Here is an 18,496-nt window from a genome sequence, read left to right as displayed (position 1 = left end):
ATTTTCGCAGGCTCAAGTAGCGCATTGCTGCATGAAAAACAGGAACAGAGTGATGGCGGCAGGTGTGTTGAGTGCTGTGGAGTAAAGAAGTGATTTCCTCCATGACTCCTGGTTATCGTCCAATAATCTTGGCCTTATTAATTTCGATGAACCATCAACTAGCATGAGCACAAATTGGTTGCGGGATTACAGTCTGCGTTGGGATGCCATCTTTGCACTGTCGTGCGGGGTTATAAATTCAGCGGTGAAGTTTCCCTGGAAATCTTGGAATGACAGCCGAGCACGACTGTAGACAACAGTCTAACGCGTCTGAAATCGCTCTTCCCGCCAAATTAGCGAAAATCAAGAAAGCTGATGACTTTGCGACTGTAAAGTACAAATGGAACAGTAATGAGGTAGCGTAGAAATAATGCTATTGCTGAGTTTATGATAAGTTAAGCTTATCGCTAGTTTGTAATCATGCCAAAATGTCTTCTCTGGTTTCCAGTTAGTGTCAACAGGAGATTTAAAGTCTTTGGCATATGAATTTCCACGATGCTAAGCTTCTTGGTGCTTTCGTTTTTGGACTTGTCCGGTAATTGCTGACGATCTAAAATCTTCGATAAAATTATCCATAAAGTAAATTAAATAATTTTATATCGGCTCCTTGGCCGTCGTACGTGACACGATGACAGGTAACTCAAGTTTTTACATCGTGTATTTGTTTTTCTGGCAGTTTTCGTGAAGGTAATATTTTTAACTGATAAGGGTAACGTTTGAGCAAACAGTTGGATCAAATAAAGCCGAGACATTGGGGTTCACAGAAATAGCCCATCGCGAAATCTAATTTTAAGCTTAAGCTTGTATTATAGCTTGACCTCAGAAACGATCTTCGCGCTCGTAACTCGAAAAACTTGAGAAAAATTCATGTTAAGATAAAAACAGTAGTGGTATTTAAAGAACAACAGTTAGTTTGATCTGCCAACTTAGAAAAACAATTTGTTTGACCATCGAATGTTTTTGTTCCCAGTATTGGTTTAGTTTGCGTTTGAAAGAATAGATTTTACAAGTCTTCTGCGAACTTCTTGTTTACATTCGATCTCTTGTCAACTTAAATGGAGGAAACTGCGCCACTTGTCTCTGGTAGACGTTTTTAAAGTTCGACATGCAAATTTAACGCTGTCTATTCAGAATTTTCTGTATAGATGAATATTTTATTGGAAATCTTTCACTCCTTTGCTAGCCCCAAAAACCGCCCACTTGGTCAATTATGCCTAAACTGAAATTGCTAGAATTTGTTTTGTTATTTTTCGGGCAAATCTTTATTGTGAGTAAAGGGATTAACATTGTTTTTAGGATTGCAGCTGTCGTGTTTATGGAACCTCTGAGATACTGTTTAATGCCTTGAGAGCAGATAACAACCCTACGACTTGCCAATCGAACTTATTTTTATTTTTCCTGGCAAGCAGCCCTGGAATTTATTATTTATGAAAGTAATAAATGTCTTGACAATTTGTGTCCTTTATTGGTATTTTACACATAATTTCATTTGTCAAGTTGTGCCTATACATGTAGAATGGTTTCTGGTTTTCAACCTCTATAATTTATGCCCTCCTGTGAAAACCAAAAAACATTAGCAAATTATGTGTTTGCCGGCATCTTTTATGCAAAGTGTTTGTCTTAATTGTTCCTTTGTTATTGTAAAGCTTTGGAGGTGTTTTGAGCTGAACATTTGTTTGAATGCAGTATTTTTGTGTCTTTATTGAATGCGATGTTTTGAGCATGTGTGGCTTCTTTGCAAATTTTTTTCAATTTATACTCTTAATGAGGAACGGCCCAATTATTTGCATACCACCTTACAATTTTGGGTTATATTGAGATATTTGAATGATAATGTTTGTCCCAATGCTATTGTTTTACTTCATGCCAATATCTCTTAATATTTCATTTCCTGCATTGAGTAGAAGAAATCTCAGTTGAAAGCAATTATTACTGTAGAACATCACATTGACCAAAAAATGCTAGTACTCACCTTATCATTTGTGTTTAAGTTTAACATTAACTTATTCATTTTCAAATGTACGAAGTAAGGTTATTCATTGAAATGTTTAAAAGCTGTTTCCCTTTTGTTTCAAACTTGTTTCTTATCACTATGACTGATTCAGAAGACCATAATTGTCTTCTGAATCAGTCATAGTAAAAAAAAATAACAATTATTGTGTTTACTGTACAACTTGCATCAGGTAATGGGTTATAGTTCTGTTGTATGGTTGGTCCAATTCAGTTTCCCATTTTATGAAGTTAATCATTAAAATTTGTTGCAAATATGTTGTACTAGTCAGTAGTAGAGAGAGCATTTTAAGTAGAATCGCATAGCTCAGAGAATTCTCACACCCTGATTTGTTACCTAGGTGAGGTATTCAGCATGGAATTGCGACTGCCTCTTGAAAGCGAGGCATGTTGAGTATTGCTACATTCACACAGACCTAAATGAAGGGGGCTTTACGATTTAAAGAAAATTCATAACCTGACTCGTGAATTCCACATTAAATTTCACTTGAAAAACCAATATTGCCTCCTTGCTTTGCGATTTGTGCGATATCGGTGTTTCGCAGGAAATTGAATGTGGAATTCCCTCATCAGGTAATAAATTTTCCTATAGAATATTCCTATAGAATATAGAATATTGAGCATCACTTTCAGTAGAAATTTCCACAGATCAGTTTTGGAAATGACTTAATCATAATGAAATGTAACAAGTCTCGCAGTTTCCCTACATGTATGTTGTGAACTGGTTCAAATAAATTCACTTTTGCAAGTGAATATATGAAAGATCATATATTTGAACTGCAGAGAACGATATTGAGACATGATTGATCATCACAGTTATACACAACTTAAGCAAAATTCAGGCCCTAACGGGATTTGAACCCATTACCTCTGTGATACTGAGCACTGCACTGGTATCATAGAGGTTATGGGTTTGAATCATCATCATCATTCATCATTTTATTTCTTAATAAAATCTACATTTTACAGTTGGACTATCCCGTTCAGGCCTGAATATTTTTCAGACTTTAATTTCACAAATGCTTAAGTTGTGTATAACTGTGATGATCAATCATATCTACACATTCACTTTTGTTTCTGACAAGTTTTATTTGCCATGGCATTTTGAGGTATCAAAGTTTTGAGGGAGCAGGGTTGGCACAGTGGTGAGAGCGCTTGCATCCCACCAATGTGGCCTTGGTTCGAATTTGGCTTTGGGTCATGTCTGGTATAATATTTTCGTGTTTAAGATTCCGTAATTGACACTAAAAATAAAAAGCAAAAACAGGGATGTAAAATGCTGAAAGCCTGTGCCAACTAAGATCAGATATCCAAACACTGTCAAATTGTTAATGAGTTTGAGAGTAACATTAATGGACAGTTTTTATACTAGAAAGCTACTATCTATAAGGGTGAGAGTTGCAAAATTTTTATCAAGGCATCTACTAGTTTATGTGTGCTTTAAAGTAAAAACCAACTCAGACAGATTATGTGTGCTTTGAATAAATTGGCTATTTAATACAGGTAATCTGTCTGTGTATATACAGACCTGCATCTGATGGATTAGGTGTCTGCATGGTAATTCAAGACAGATAATGTACTAACTTAAGAAAGGCTATCTGCATTTTGTGTCTTAAATGGCAAACTAAGGGCTAAGTGTCTTCCGTTAGCTCTTCCTGTCTGTACACAAGATTCATAAAATAGCAGAACCATGTATGTTTCCATGTGAATTAATTATGCATCATAGTCTAAAAGGTATTCATATTTCCTCTAAAGTTCTTCTTATACGTTATGTCAATATTATTTACAGCTTCATGTGCTAGCAGTTTTTTTTTTTACTACGGTTGTTCATATAAAACTGGTGGTAACTTTGATGGGAGACTTTCAGACTCTCAGTGATAGTGACATTCATAATTCTATTGTCAACACACACACTTTATTACCAAAATAGGAAAACTTTTAGTTACAAAAAGAAAGATAATTGAGACCGAAGTCCAGAATAACTTAAAAGCTCAGAGAGCTGAGTGAAATTATAATAAATTTTATATGAAGAAGTTGGTTGGCAGTAAAGCTCAAATGGGAGTGGGGGCGGGGAGAGAGCAGTAAGGAGACAAAATAAGGAGAAAACAAAGGAAAAAAATAACAATAAATAAGTAAGCAGAATAAATCAATAAACCATTAAATACCTAGAATTAATAAAAAGTAAATTAGTAATAAATAAGTCTACATACAAAGTTCTACATCTTTGTACTCAGTATTTTAATTTTTATTTAATTTTTATTTTTATTTTGTTTTTTTCATTTTTAAGGAGGTTCTTTCTTTGCTGACAAGTTTTAGCAACCATGAAACCTGGGTAACAAGAGTGGTACCAGACAGGTAATACAGTGCATTACACTCTCAAGTAGATTAAAATTTAACTAGACATAATTTTAAATCACACATTCACTAGTAAATTTCTTGCTTATACTACATTGCCCTTTGACCAAAAATTTCGCTTTCCATTGTCATACCACCTCTGTTACTTGGTAAGCTGTTTTCATTTTGTTTGGTATTTGAAACATGTCTTGATGAAGTGTTTGATTCAATGTTTGGTAATTATTAGACTTCCTCTCAAAGCTTTGGTCCTTCAGTGTAAAAACTCAGTTACACAACAGCAAGTTCATGTGGCCTTTATTCCTTTTGAAAAGTACAGTATATTTCTTCTCTTTTTCCTTGTAGGCCTGAAAATGGATCCATGTTTCTTTTCGATCGCAGCAAGGTATGTTTGACTGTTTATTTTAATGTGTGACTACTGTACGTGTTTAATCATGGCTTTGTCAGAAATTAAAAACCTTTCCTTATGTTAATTGAAGATGAAGATCTCACCTACAGCTGTATGAAGGAGTTGATGTGAAGGTGCTGAAGTGTAGTAATCAGTCACTGCTAGTTGTTGTGCATACAGTCAAGACATGTAGTTCACCTTCTTGACCACGCATTTTACGATTCCCTGTGGTGTTCACCTTTCTCTGTGTTGTTTTCCAGGTCAAGAATTATCGTAAGGATGGTTACACATGGAAGAAGAGACGATCAGGAAATACAATTAGAGAAGATCACACCAGACTGAAAGTTGACGGAATTGAGGTAAAGTATGGACCTTAAATAGGATTGTTCCAAGGTTGTTCCAAGTGTGGTGAAGAATGCACTATACCCTAAAAGTTGATTCATCAGATTTGAGATCTACTGAGAGGTTGAGAGTCTTGTTGTCTTTGTGTTGTGTTCTTTGGAAAGACATCTCAGTCTCACAGGGAATTGGCAAATATGGACAGAAGATGGAGCTGGCCGGGATACTGTGATCCACTAGCGTCTCATTCTGGGGGTTGGGGGGGGGGGGGTGCAATGCACCTGTTTGTACTTACTAGTACCTCATGCTACTGAAACCTGAACTAAGTGCCAGTTCTGGTAATCAAAGAGTGCCTTTTTTGATCTCCTTTGGATTAGAACATACTAGTTTCTTGTAAGAACATGTACAGTACAGATTGTCAGAGGTTGACGGTAACAATGTTTTTGTTTTCATTTTGTCTCTCAGTGTTTAAGTGTGTTGTATACTCATTCTGCCCTTGTGCCAACATTTCATCGTCGCTGTTACTGGATGCTGCAGGTATTTCTCACTTGTTCTGTGATACTGTTAATTATGATTACTTTTAGCACAATGTTTTACTTTCAGACTGCTCTACTTTACTCTACTGTACTCTTCACTACCCTACCCTACCCAACCTACCTACCCTAATCTACTCTACTCTGCTCTGCTCTGCTCTGCTCTGCTCTACTGTACCGTACTCTACTCTACTCTACCCTACCCTGCCCTGCCCTGCCCTGCTCTACCCTGCCCTGCCCTGCCCTGCCCTGCCCTGCCCTGCCCTACCCTACCCTACCCGACCCTTCCCTTCCCTACCCGACCCTACCCTACCCTACCCTACCCTACCCTACCCTACCTCAACCCAAACCCACCCACTCTACTCTACTCTACTCCTCCTTACCCCTCCTGTACTATGTTATAGTAGATTGAAGTAAGTGGATCGTGCACTACTGCATGGAATAAGTGACGCATATGTCATAGTAACAGTCCACTGAACTGTACATTTTCAAGCTATTTACTCACAGTAGTTGATGTGCTTAGAATCCTCAGCTAGTATTGGTTCATTACTTGAATTTGGTGGAAGAATGCAACAAGCCCATTACAGTATCAGTGTACACATCACCTGACAGTCGTGACGATATTTCACATCAACTGGAAGCCATCTGTAAGAATATGCTTTACTTTTATCAAACATGCTTTTGTTAAAAGACCTAAGGTGCTTACTGATGGTCGTAGAATAAGATTCTGGATTTGATTGCTGGCAGGAGCCATGTGCTGTGTTCTTTGACAAGAAAAGTCAAGTGATATTATTTCAACAGTATTCGCTGCTCTACTCAACTGATATTCTTATAAGAAAATTCATTTGCTGTTTCCTAGATTCTGGTGTTTCACAAGATGTCAAGCCTGAAGTTACGGTAAGTAAAAGAGAATTTTTCTGAATAGAACGTGTCCGTTAACCAAATTCATTTCTGGTCAACAGTAATGGTTAGACTTTTCAACCACACCCACCTTCAGTGGGTCTAAACGTAAGGTGCCCAATCACGCCTAGCTTGTGAACAGGCTCTCAAGTTGAAGATGGGTGAAAAGAGAGCGGAAAGAAAGAGGAGGGAAGAGAGAAGAGGGGCTGCCCCATCCCCCACCCCAAGCCCTCCTCGGCCACTTCACTCTCAGCCAGTTCTTTCTCGACCTGTCCAGCCGCGGTCAGACCCTTCCAGCCAGAGCCTGTTCACAGGCTAAATAACGCCAAGTATGTTAGCTATTCACGGTTTCTTTTTTTTAACACTTAATATCGTGTGTGAAATTGGACACATCGGTATGTTCCGACTCCCACGAGTTTGCTCATTTGTAGTGATTCTGGGATCTTTTAACATCTGTCATTCAAATTGAAATTTTCAGGTCTCAGAGGAAAGTCCCCCCGGATCACCTTCCTCCTCCGAGGAAGGCGAAAATTCAACGTCTAAAGGCAAGCGAAACCAGAACAGAAACAAAGCGGTCTATAAAATCTCGATTTCTCCAAACAAGAGCTTCCAAGCTAAAGCTCGCGCAGGAAAACTGAACATAAAAGTCATCAAAGTAACGAAAAACGATCAAGGAGGATTGACAGTGACGGGACATAGAGAGGGCTCGCCTTCTTTAGAAGAGGACAATTCATCGCACGAAGGGAACGATTGCATCACTGTGGATGAACCCTGCCAGAGCACGTGCCAGCCAGCGGTCACTTCACGTGATAACCACGTGTTCGTCACCAGTCCGCAAAGCTTCTCACAACATCAGTCTCCAAGAGACATTTCTATACTCTCTGTTGTCCCCATTGTAACGCATCCGTCAATGTCCGCTCTATCGTATCAGGTACAGAATTCGCACGGAAACAAAGAGTGCAGCGCTACAAATGTCACTCCGACATCTAATTCTCATTTTCTTCCAGAAAATCATCTGTCGAATGCGATTTCGGTCAATCAGCTCTCTAGAGAGACTAACCAGAACACTGGAATCCAGTGGAATTCGGTTTTTGTGAATCCCCGCGTGGCGGAGCTGGGTAGCAGCCCGTCAAGCGACTATGGAAGTTACATGTCTGATGCAGGCACTCGACTTAGCTTCTCAGGCTCAGATTCCATGAGTGGGGGATTTCCCGCACAAAATATCTCCGACTCGGACCGTGGAGTGTTTGACGGCCCGTTTCGCGTCCCGCTTCCCGTGAACCGGGACTCGCAGCAAAATTTTGGCGATTCAGTAAAATGCGATGAAGGGTTGGCTCAGCGCAGACAAGGAGCGTGGCCGCTGACCGACTGTAGTACGGGAACTTCACAATCTAGCAACAGTGATGTAGCGGTTGATATGACTGACTTAGCTCATCTGGACTCGCTCGAGTTTGATGACATGTTCGACTGTGATCTAAGTCATGTCATTCCAGAATGCTTCACTGATTGCTTGACCTCACCGCCTAAACCAAGTGACAGAGACGTGACAACAACGAGTGCTAACCTTGAATCGAACTATACAACTACGTGCACAACTCCGCCATCCTCTATTCCGCTCAACCCTTTCACTTCCGCCAGCCAAGCGCAGCTTTCTCAGGCAACAACTTCCGGTAGGTCGTCAACTACGTCTTACGTGTTTGTAAAGCCTGTCAGCCCAGTGAGAAGCGCAGTGGTGACGTCCTGTTTTGTCAACGTCACTAAGAACACGCTTGCGTCACCATGCGAGACATCCGTCAGCGAGTCTAGTACCCAGACTTCAGACGGTGGCGGGCGAGACGTGACAGATTTGTCCGTTACTCGGACAATTGCACAGTCAACCTCAAACCAAGTTTGCCTTGTTCCTTCGACGGCGCAAAATTTCCACCAGCAAGCGCCAGCACCCTTGCCAAGCGACTTAAACAACAATTCTTCTCGCGCACTCACTGCAGGAAAAACCGCTGACGCTTGTTCGCTACATCCAGGAAACCACGTGGTTCCAGTGTCGGCGCGCATCACCGACTACTCGCCTGAATGGTCTTATCCCGAGGGTGGAGCGAAAGTACTCATTACTGGCGAGTGGAAGATGGAGCAAGGCTCGTACACGTGTTTGTTCGATGGCTGTAGCGTGCCCGCGATCTTGTATCAATCAGGTGTTTTGCGATGTTTTTGTCCTCCACACGACCCAGGCCTGGTTACACTGCAAGTCGCCTGCAATGGGTTTATTGTCAGCAACGCATGCGTGTTCGAGTATCGTGCACGTGATTCGCCCGTGGCGGGCGCTAGCTGTCATGAGTGGCTTGCCACTGATAATGACCGGTTTAAACTGGCTATTCTTGATCGCCTGGAGAGATTAGAATCCAGGCTTAACTCGGACCAAACGAACCATTCCGTGAACAACACGCACGGCAAACAATGTATGACTTTTGAAGACCGGCTCATCGCGGCTTGTGAAATCTTCCAACGAACTACGAGCTCGGTCAGAAACGCCTCAAAGGGCGATAAACCATTTCGAGGAATGACGCTGCTTCACCTGTCCTCGGCACTGGGTTTCAAGCGATTGGTCTGTGCGCTGTTGAAGTTATGGCGGAACAGTGACAGCTCACTTGTCAGAGAGGAAATGAACCCGCTCAGGAAGGACGAATTTTCCTGTACGCCGCTGACCTGGGCATGCGCACTGGGTCAGACAGACACTGCTCTGGTGCTGCTGGAGACTGAACCCAAGGCCTTGTTGGAGCCTGATGCTCGCGGGCGCATGCCCCTGCAGTTGGCAAGAGATAGGGGCTTTCTAGACGTGGTCGATGTTATTGAAGACTTCGTCATGTCTTCTCCATACAGGTGGGTTTCATTTTTCATGGCTTTTTAAACTTTCTAAGGATCTTTGAGAGCCAACAATCACTCTTCGATTTACCAGCACGTGGCTCCTTTGCCTTGAATGCTTCCCAGCTTGACTTGAAAGAATATCACTGCAGGATTTTTTTCTTTTTTATGCGAGTCGGCTATATTTAAGTTAGGCTTCTTGGAGTGTTTAATTCCAATAGTGGACTGTTCCAAAAATTTGGAGTTAAGGACACGGGTGTGGTCGACTTAAATCAGTTGGGTCAAGTTAGAAAACAGTATTTAAACTTATTTGCCTACATTTATAACCAAAATTTATTGAAGTTTTCCTCTTTCCATTTCCCTGCAGTCGTTTGATCATCGGAGTGGACCATGATTCGGATGGTACACCATCTCCAATGGCCTCATCGTGCGAGGACTCTCCTCAACCATCTTCCGCGGCCCCTAACACTTGCCCTTTGTTACCGGCCCCTGTGGATGCAAACATGGCTGACCGAGCTAGTTCGCCGATGTTCGTGGACGACGATGAGGAAGAAGAACCTCAACTGAGCAGAAAACCAGCTAATACTTTGGCAAAAACCCTGGTGCAGATACATTCTATGATCAATGCAGCCGAACAGGAAGCAGAACTAAATCACCGATTATCCGGGCATTTATCCCCTCTACACGAGAATTCTGAACTCGTTACATCCGGGGTTTGGGGCGCCGCAATGAGGCTGCGTACCTTTAGCTCGGCCTCGTCTCAGTCCTCCCCTCTCACGCCTTGCTCGTCCAAGTCTTCCCTCTCTCCAGGTTCTCCCGGCTTCCTAAACTCGCCTCATTCCTCTCCCGCTGGACCAGACACCACCGAATTTCAGGAGTTTATCTCGAGCTCTCGTAAGCTGTTAGAAAGAGATTTCTCTGATCTTATGTTGACAGGTGAGCTGACCTTTTTCAGGTTTGTGTTCTGTATGAAACTCCAGAGTTCTTGAAAATTTTAAACCATGTGACTTATACCGATTAAAACATTCAGTGGTTTCTACAGGAAATGTCGGCTTGAGACAGCGAGTAACCAAGGTTACGTAGCAAAGGAACACTTGTCCTGAATTGTTTTCTTTGAATTATTTACAGATCGAGAGCAGTGGGAGCTTTATGAAGCAGCTAAGATTATCCAGAATGCTTACAGAAATTACAAGGTGAAAAATACCCCCACGTTCTTGGTGTTTTTCTCTAATCCCTTGTTGTGTTTGTTCCCTGTTAACTTTTGTTTACTTTCTTTGCGTTAACAGACAAGACGCCATCAACAGCAACAGGAGATAGAGGCCGCCATCTTGATCCAACATCAGTATCGCAGATACAAAGAGGTGAGTGGCTACGTGCTTGTACAGTCCATTGTAGGGCGACCTTGGCGTCGTCCGGTCTGCGCGACTCATGGGCAGGCTTTCAATCAGGATTCAGAATGATATAATTAAATCGCAGAGCCAATAGCAGTGTGTGTAACGAACCAATAGGAAAAATCTGTGGCAGGACGCGCCGGAAATGTGTCATTGGCGGGAAACGTGTAACCAGCGTGTAACCAGCGACAGGCGCTAAAAAACGCGTAACCAGCGAAAGGCGCGGGAAAACGTGTAACCAGCGACAGGCGCTAGAAACCGTGTAACCCCCGACAGGCGCTGGAAAACGTGTAACCAGCGACAAGCGCTAGAAAACATGTAACCAGCGACAGGCGCTAGAAAATGTGTAACCAGCGACAGGCGCTGGAAAACGTGTAACCAGTGGCAGGCGCTAGAAAACGTGTTGCCAGCGACAGGCGCGGGAAGGCAGATGACATTTGGCTAGCGCGGGAAAATCGTGAAATCCACATTACATTGTATAAGAAAAGATCTGTGCTGTGATTGGTGACGGCTATAGATGCACAAGGTCTTGATACAGGGCGTGAATTAGAAAACCACCGTGTCAGTGTGAACTCAGTGCCGCTATTACCCAGCGACTGATGTCGTTTTTGTGGTATTTTTTTTAAACAAAACAGTACATTTCATTCAAGAAAATGACTCGTGCAGCCTTGATCATCCAGAGTCAGTATCGCACGTACCGAGAACACGAGAGATTCAAGAAAAGCAGGAGAGCGGCAGCCATCATTCAGAATAGCTTCAGAAGTTACAGAGAGAGGCGGCGCTCATCACAGAGACGACGAGAAGAGAGACTCAGCAAGAGACAAGAAGCACGCTACATGCAAAAAGCCTCCAATAGGTAATAACAGAGCAGGCTGGAAGTGCATATAACATAGTTTTCTGTCGGTCGGTCTGTCTGTCTTTTCTGTCTGTCTGTCTGTCTGTCTGTCTGTCTGTCTGCCCGTCTGTCGGTGTCTCTCTGTCTGTCTCTATGGCGCTCGATAAGACTGATAGAGGCTGAAGCTTCTACAGTAATTTGTTCTCTGCTTGTCCTTGCTAAAATTTGTCAAGTTAGTTGGGAATTTACTCTGCAGTCTGCCTCACCCTTTCCCGATCTTTACCATCATTTAGAGCTTCTTATTTTCACGTTTCTTTCCATGTGAAGTACAATTTTAGGTACTGTAACGATGAATGTGAATGCTATCGCCAAATGCAATGGAAATGTAGAGAAGTACATTTTGGAATTTTAAGCTTTTAGTCAAGTTGGAGTAAAACAGCTCAAAAGTTTTTTGCTTTATCTGTTTCAGATCCAAAGACAACACGTGAAGCCAAATGCAACAACATATCGTACGTATAAGCTTGGTTTTCCTCACGCCTGCCGCATCTCTGCTAAGGTCATCCTTTAAAGCAGATCCGCTGAATATTATTTCATTTTGGGCCACTTGTCAAATTTGCACCATGGTGAAAGCCAGCTGACAACATCTGGTGTTGTAACGATGAATTTGAATGCTACAGTGGAACCTCGATATAACAAACCTCTATTTAACGAAGTTCTCGATATAACGAACGATATTCTATGTCCCGGCCAAAGTTACAGTAAAATTTATGGAATAGAACTTCGATATAACGAACCTCGATGAAACGAATTCTTCGATATAACGAACATAATCCGGAAGCCCAAACGTAAAATCTACCTCGATATAACGAACGATATTCTATGTCCCGGCCAAAGTTACAGTAAAATTTATGGAATAGAACTTCGATATAACGAACCTCGATGAAACGAATTCTTCGATATAACGAACATAATCCGGAAGCCCAAACGTAAAATCTACCTCGATATAACGAACGATATTCTATGTCCCGGCCAAAGTTACAGTAAAATTTATGGAATAGAACTTCGATATAACGAACCTCGATGAAACGAATTCTTCGATATAACGAACATAATCCGGAAGCCCAAACGTAAAATCTACCTCGATATAACGAACGATATTCTATGTCCCGGCCAAAGTTACAGTAAAATTTATGGAATAGAACTTCGATATAACGAACCTCGATGAAACGAATTCTTCGATATAACGAACATAATCCGGAAGCCCAAACGTAAAATCTACCTCGATATAACGAACGATATTCTATGTCCCGGCCAAAGTTACAGTAAAATTTATGGAATAGAACTTCGATATAACGAACCTCGATGAAACGAATTCTTCGATATAACGAACATAATCCGGAAGCCCAAACGTAAAATCTACCTCGATATAACGAACGATATTCTATGTCCCGGCCAAAGTTACAGTAAAATTTATGGAATAGAACTTCGATATAACGAACCTCGATGAAACGAATTCTTCGATATAACGAACATAATCCGGAAGCCCAAACGTAAAATCTACCTCGATATAACGAACGATATTCTATGTCCCGGCCAAAGTTACAGTAAAATTTATGGAATAGAACTTCGATATAACGAACCTCGATGAAACGAATTCTTCGATATAACGAACATAATCCGGAAGCCCAAACGTAAAATCTACCTCGATATAACGAATTACAATGTTTCCTTGTTTACATAGACAATTTTCTGTATAACCTCTATGTTGCCACATTTTTAAATCGCTACTCTGAAAGTGTCGCACTTTTGTAAACAAAAGCTGCGCGTCTGCTCAAAAGTGAAAATAACTGATACGGAAAGCCACCATGCTTAATGAACTACATCTCAAAACGCGGCACTTCTGGGTGACGAAAATTGCATTGAATTGCGTGACAGAAGTCACCTGCGTGACAGAAGTCACAAATCAATCATTAACTATGACCTCGATGTAACGAACATTTTGGTCGTTTCCCCTCAAATACGTTATATCGAAGTTTTCGATATAACGAACCCTCGATTTAACGAACAAATTTGGCCGGTTCCCAGCGACTTCGTTAAATTGAGGTTCCACTGTATTGCCAAATCCATTCAAGTCAATACTGAGATTTAGGCTCCTGGAAAACCCTGAGGCCCCGTCCTCACTTACGCCGGAGGAATTTGAAAACGCAGCTTTATTTCTACGGTTAGGCCTACCGTCCACACTAATCCTTCACTAAAACGGAGCTTTGCGAAGACGCTCTTCAAACCGGAGGAATTAAAAAACACCGGCTTTGCGTTTTCGTGGGGACAAAACATTTTGAAAACGAGGCTTTTAGCAAACGATGTGGCCACAGTAGTCATGTGAATTTCCAGACCGAATTTTCTCAAACACACCGGTGATTGTTGCGTTTTCAAATTCCTCCGGTGTAGTGTGGACGGGAAACATTTGATGCGTTTTTAGAGTGAAACCTCCGTTTTCAAATTCGTCCGGCATAGTGTCAACGGAGCTTCAGATAATCAATAACTTATTAGACTATGTCGAGCTCCAATCATCTTCGTTACAGATGAATACTTTATTGATAATTTATTAAGTAATTTATACTAGAAAAGTGGTCGGCGCGAATCTTGCGTAGTACTGCTGTTGCTTATTTATGCGTGAATTCTACTCGTAATTAATGCTTCGCTTCTGTCCCTAGTTTACCCATTACTTGATGGGAAAATTTATTCCAGTGTGTATCACGTGGTCCTCATGTTGACTTATCACATGCCTTAGCTTTTAACACGTGACCATGAGTTTTTTTACGTCAGGAACGAATCATTATTTTGTGGGGGCAATTTCCAAAAAATCGAGCTTTTGCTTTCTACTACCATAATCTTGATTTTTGATATTAAAAAATATTTATATTGCACAAGCTATTGGACACCAAAAATAATCATGCGCGACCTAAAGGTGTGAAATAATTTTATACCCCAGAAAATTAACTACCCCGCCCCTCCTCAAAAACATAATGGTCCGCCTCTAACTGGCTCTTATTGTGAGTTTATACCTCGTAGCTTTTTTGGAGTCTTCTCGCTCTGGTAGGGCATAGTTCTACTATTGAAATAGCAGGTCACAGGTTCGACCACTGCTGGAGGAATTCAGTCAGATTTTCTCTTCTTTTGTAAAGTGACACGCGCTTGAGGTGATATTGATATTGATATTGAGTGGCGCGAAGATTTAGAATTCTCAATCTTCTCATTGCCTTGGTGTCTTGTTAAAGGAGCTTAGTCACGTTTTCTTTTTTTTTTTTGGGTTATTTTGGCCAGGTACAAAATTAATTTTAAATTGAAGGAAACCTGAAAATAGTAGTTTACTAAGATAGAAAAACACCAAAGAGATAATAATAAACCATCAAGAAACAAGGATGGTTAAGGATGGAGGAGATTAACACGGATTACAAACGACGAACGTGAAAAATTTAGGCTAAACTTTTCAAGATGCGCAAACCGTGACTTAGCTCCTGTAATGTGTGGTGTTTGTGTGTGAAATTTCTGTTTCGTACGTTCACTTCTGTAGCATTTAATAATAAGCTTACTTAATGTTGTTTTTAGTTGTATATATAGGTCAGGTATAAATAATCCTTAGTGCATGAAGAACAAGAAATATTTATTAATATAACTGCTGATACCAAGCAGTATGCAGTGATTAGAAGATAAGCCTAATATAATGAACTTTAGTCATATAGTGCCGAGGAATTATCCTATAGATATAAGTATTCGACTTGACATACTGAGATTATCTCCCTCAGAGCGTGAAACACTGCTGTTAATTTTGTCATTTATATCTTTGGTAACATATCGCGAGGACTGTTACTAAGCGTGTCTCCAAAATGAGGCTGTGGGCCTCGCTACTTTGCTACGTGACTGTAAACGGTCAAGCGGATTTCGTTACATTGTAACGTGACAGCAAACGAGCCTGCGGGTTTCGTAACTACGTAACGTGACGGCAAACGGTCGTGCGCGTTTCGTTACTCTGTAACGTGACGGCAACGGTCGTGCTTTATTCAGAGCACTCGTACTTTGTTCTGATTGGACCGTACGAATTGGAACTTGTCGAACTTCTCGTATCCGTTTATCAACGATTTGCTCTGTCGTACAGTTTTCTTCTGTCAGGCAAAGTGTCATACTTACATTATCATGCAGTGCGTGCTTTCACTTTATTTGTTGCTCAGTAATGCTATTTGAATTACCAAAAATTGTCTTTTCTCTCGCAAAGTGATAGTCTGTGAGCAGTGTTCGAGATAAGTTTTAAATGTAAATTTAAAGAACGCAGTGAAAAAAATCTGTTGGAGCAGTGAGCCAAACTGCAAGGTTTTGATCTGTGATCCGTTTCTCATGTGGAACACTGTGTAAGTCTGCAATAACGTAGTTCAGTTTGCTCCTTGCCCTCCCCACCCTTCCAAGAATTAGCTGTTGTTTGTTGCATACACAAATCTGTGTCTAAACTTATCATCTCCAAATTTTTTCCACACCGCAAATTTAGCTCAATACTCCCAAAAAGTTCCTTTTTTTTCCAAACAGAATACAGAACTGAATCTAATGGCAGCAGGATAGGAAAAAATAGTTTGTTTATAAGGGAGTCCAAATCCGCTGTGACAACGACGATGTCATAACTTGGTTGTATCATATGCAAAGATCTTTATTACATCATCAGTATTTAATAATATTTAATTTGTATCGATTATCTGTCAAAGAGCGGTTTTCAATTGAGTGTCGCCGGAGAGTAAGCAGACAATTACTTTGGTTTTAGTTTTGGCTTTACTTGGGTTTGAGATTGGCTGAGTAGTCTAATTGGTGAGTAATTGGTTAGGTTTTGGTTTTTCGACCCCTCGAGCATGAAATGCATTTTGATCTCATCGTGTTTAAATAAATGATCTTACGACACTCAATTGAAAACCACTCTAATCTCTTTGAATCATTTTGTATTATTTAATTAGGCGCCGAGGCAGTGTGATGTCCGAAGGCGGACATTCTAACAACGCTTGATGATAGCGGCGTTGGTCATTAAATGAACCAAACCCAGGGAAGGCTTTTTGTTTTCCTCTTGTTACATGTCAGTTCATTAATAATTCATCAAAATTTTAAAAAGGAAGTAATGACCGTGACGGTGTTTGGATATCTGGTCTTAATTACGATTTTATTTCTCCGTTTTCTCCCCAGTTTAAGTTTCGATTGAAAAGATATATCAGAGACTATCCAACACGAAAGATCGTGTTTTAACACGTTTCCAAACACCTCCAAGTTTGTCAAAACAAAAATGCGTCGTGCTTTTAACTCTTGGGGTTTTAAATTGTGGTGAAATACAGTCCTTCGTGTTTAATAAACTACATCAGAGTTGACTTTGATAGTACAGGGAACTGTTAGGGCCGATTTACAGGATACGACTTTGTCGCATGCGACAAGTTGACGACAGGCCTACGACATGAATTGTTTCGTGTAGGATTTTAAACGTGTTTTAAAGCGCCGCGACAATCGTAGCCGAAATCGATAGAAAATGACGTGTTTTGTGACAAATTTCTACTGAGTAGGGGACGAAGGAGAAGTTTTCTTGCGTCAAAATGGCGGACGAAGTTGTTCTTGACTGATTCACATGAAGTCGTTTCTCGAAAAGCACTGAACAGATTAAAACGAAAAACAACTCGTTAGAAAGTTTTTTCAAAGCGCAGGACAGCTGAAATATTTGTTTACCGTTTGTTAGAACTTTCGCTCCGTAAATCCCGGTGCAAACCTTTGCATATTTAATTTTGTAAGTGAAAATGTCGTGCGCGTGTAAATGGTCCTAAGTCATGTAGTAGGCCTGTCGTAAGCTTTTCGCATGCGTCAAAGTCGTACCGTGTAAATCGGCCCTTATATGGCTTGTGTTTGAAGCCGATGTTACGCGCGCTCTTATTTCCTATCTGTAAGACATTATTCTCCCGTTATGCCCACGGGCCGATTATGGGCCTGCAAAGACAAAGCAAAACGCCATGTGTTAAACAACGTATTAACCTGGAACGTTCTCAAACCTCCACCTAGCTGTATCAAAACGACACGGTCCAGGTTTGAGATTTTTTCGTAAAGACCTCACTCGCGGTTAATAAGTAGTTATTGTTAGCTATTTCGGCGTATTCTATTTCATCCGCAAGAAGACGAATTACTCTTATTCCATTTTCAAAAACAAAAAGATACTAAAAGGAAGGGAGGGAAAGCAAGTTTATCGAGTTTATGAGAGTAGATTCTATGAAAAAAGGACAGTAATGGCACTGTTAAACATGACGAAGACATTGATAACCTTTGCAGCGTTAAAGAATTCGTGAGCAAAATCTTAAATGATTTTCGTATCAGAAAATTCTTCCTTAAATTAGCATGAAAAGATCTCTTGTACTTACCAAGAGTACTCGAATATCATTGCCAAGGTGTCTTGCAAGCCAGTCGACTTCTGTTTCTTTCAGAGACAATACTAGCAAAACAGTTTCACTGTACTTCCTCAGCCTGGTACTGGTGATATTTGTAAGGTTTGACAAAGGTGGTTCACAATTTGTGCTTAATATCTTGAGATAATTCCGGCATGCATGGGCTCTAACGACTCTCAATTTGGTCTTGCAAACACGTACGGATTTTCATCTGCGATGCCCACTGTTTTTCTCCTTTTGATAAGAATATCAATGCCGTTGATCATCTCAGGAGTCAAAATGACTGGAACCTTTCTGCCTCTCTTGCCGCGAATCTTCTAGCCTGTTCCAAGCTCTCGGTAGCTGGGCTCTCGGTAGTTGGGGACGAGCGAAAACGAGCGAGAGAAAAAACGAGGGAGGACTAA

The 18,496-nt window shown here is 41.0% G+C and overlaps 1 protein-coding gene across 1 annotated transcript; it reads left to right on the top strand.

The window, feature by feature from the left end:
- LOC110054946 (calmodulin-binding transcription activator 1-like) lies at positions 1–16,727 on the top strand. The gene is made up of 13 exons (XM_089282009.1): positions 1–395; positions 4,337–4,404; positions 4,747–4,786; positions 5,050–5,148; positions 5,594–5,665; positions 6,185–6,308; positions 6,521–6,558; positions 7,040–9,435; positions 9,785–10,353; positions 10,546–10,610; positions 10,704–10,778; positions 11,444–11,664; positions 12,113–16,727. Exons 1-13 carry the CDS (start codon positions 270–272, stop codon positions 12,129–12,131), a joined length of 3,912 nt encoding a protein of 1,303 aa, XP_089138135.1. The 5' UTR covers positions 1–269; the 3' UTR covers positions 12,132–16,727.
- The last annotated feature ends 1,769 nt before the right edge of the window (positions 16,728–18,496 follow it).

This window comes from Orbicella faveolata, unplaced genomic scaffold (assembly GCF_042242905.1).
Source record: "Orbicella faveolata isolate gen_17 unplaced genomic scaffold, um_ofav_v1 contig_12, whole genome shotgun sequence".
NCBI lineage: Eukaryota > Metazoa > Cnidaria > Anthozoa > Scleractinia > Merulinidae > Orbicella > Orbicella faveolata.
The sequence above is the reverse complement of the archived record's forward strand: the minus strand, read 5'-3'. Positions and strand labels throughout refer to the sequence as shown.

Bases quoted from the DNA above. Each gene is read 5' to 3' on its own strand.
- LOC110054946 (XM_089282009.1), top strand. From the start codon at position 270: ATGACAGCCGAGCACGACTGTAGACAACAGTCTAACGCGTCTGAAATC. The intron at 6,559-7,039 runs GTAAGTAAAAGA...TGAAATTTTCAG, and splicing joins ATGTCAAGCCTGAAGTTACG to GTCTCAGAGGAAAGTCCCCC. The intron at 9,436-9,784 runs GTGGGTTTCATT...ATTTCCCTGCAG, and splicing joins GTCATGTCTTCTCCATACAG to TCGTTTGATCATCGGAGTGG.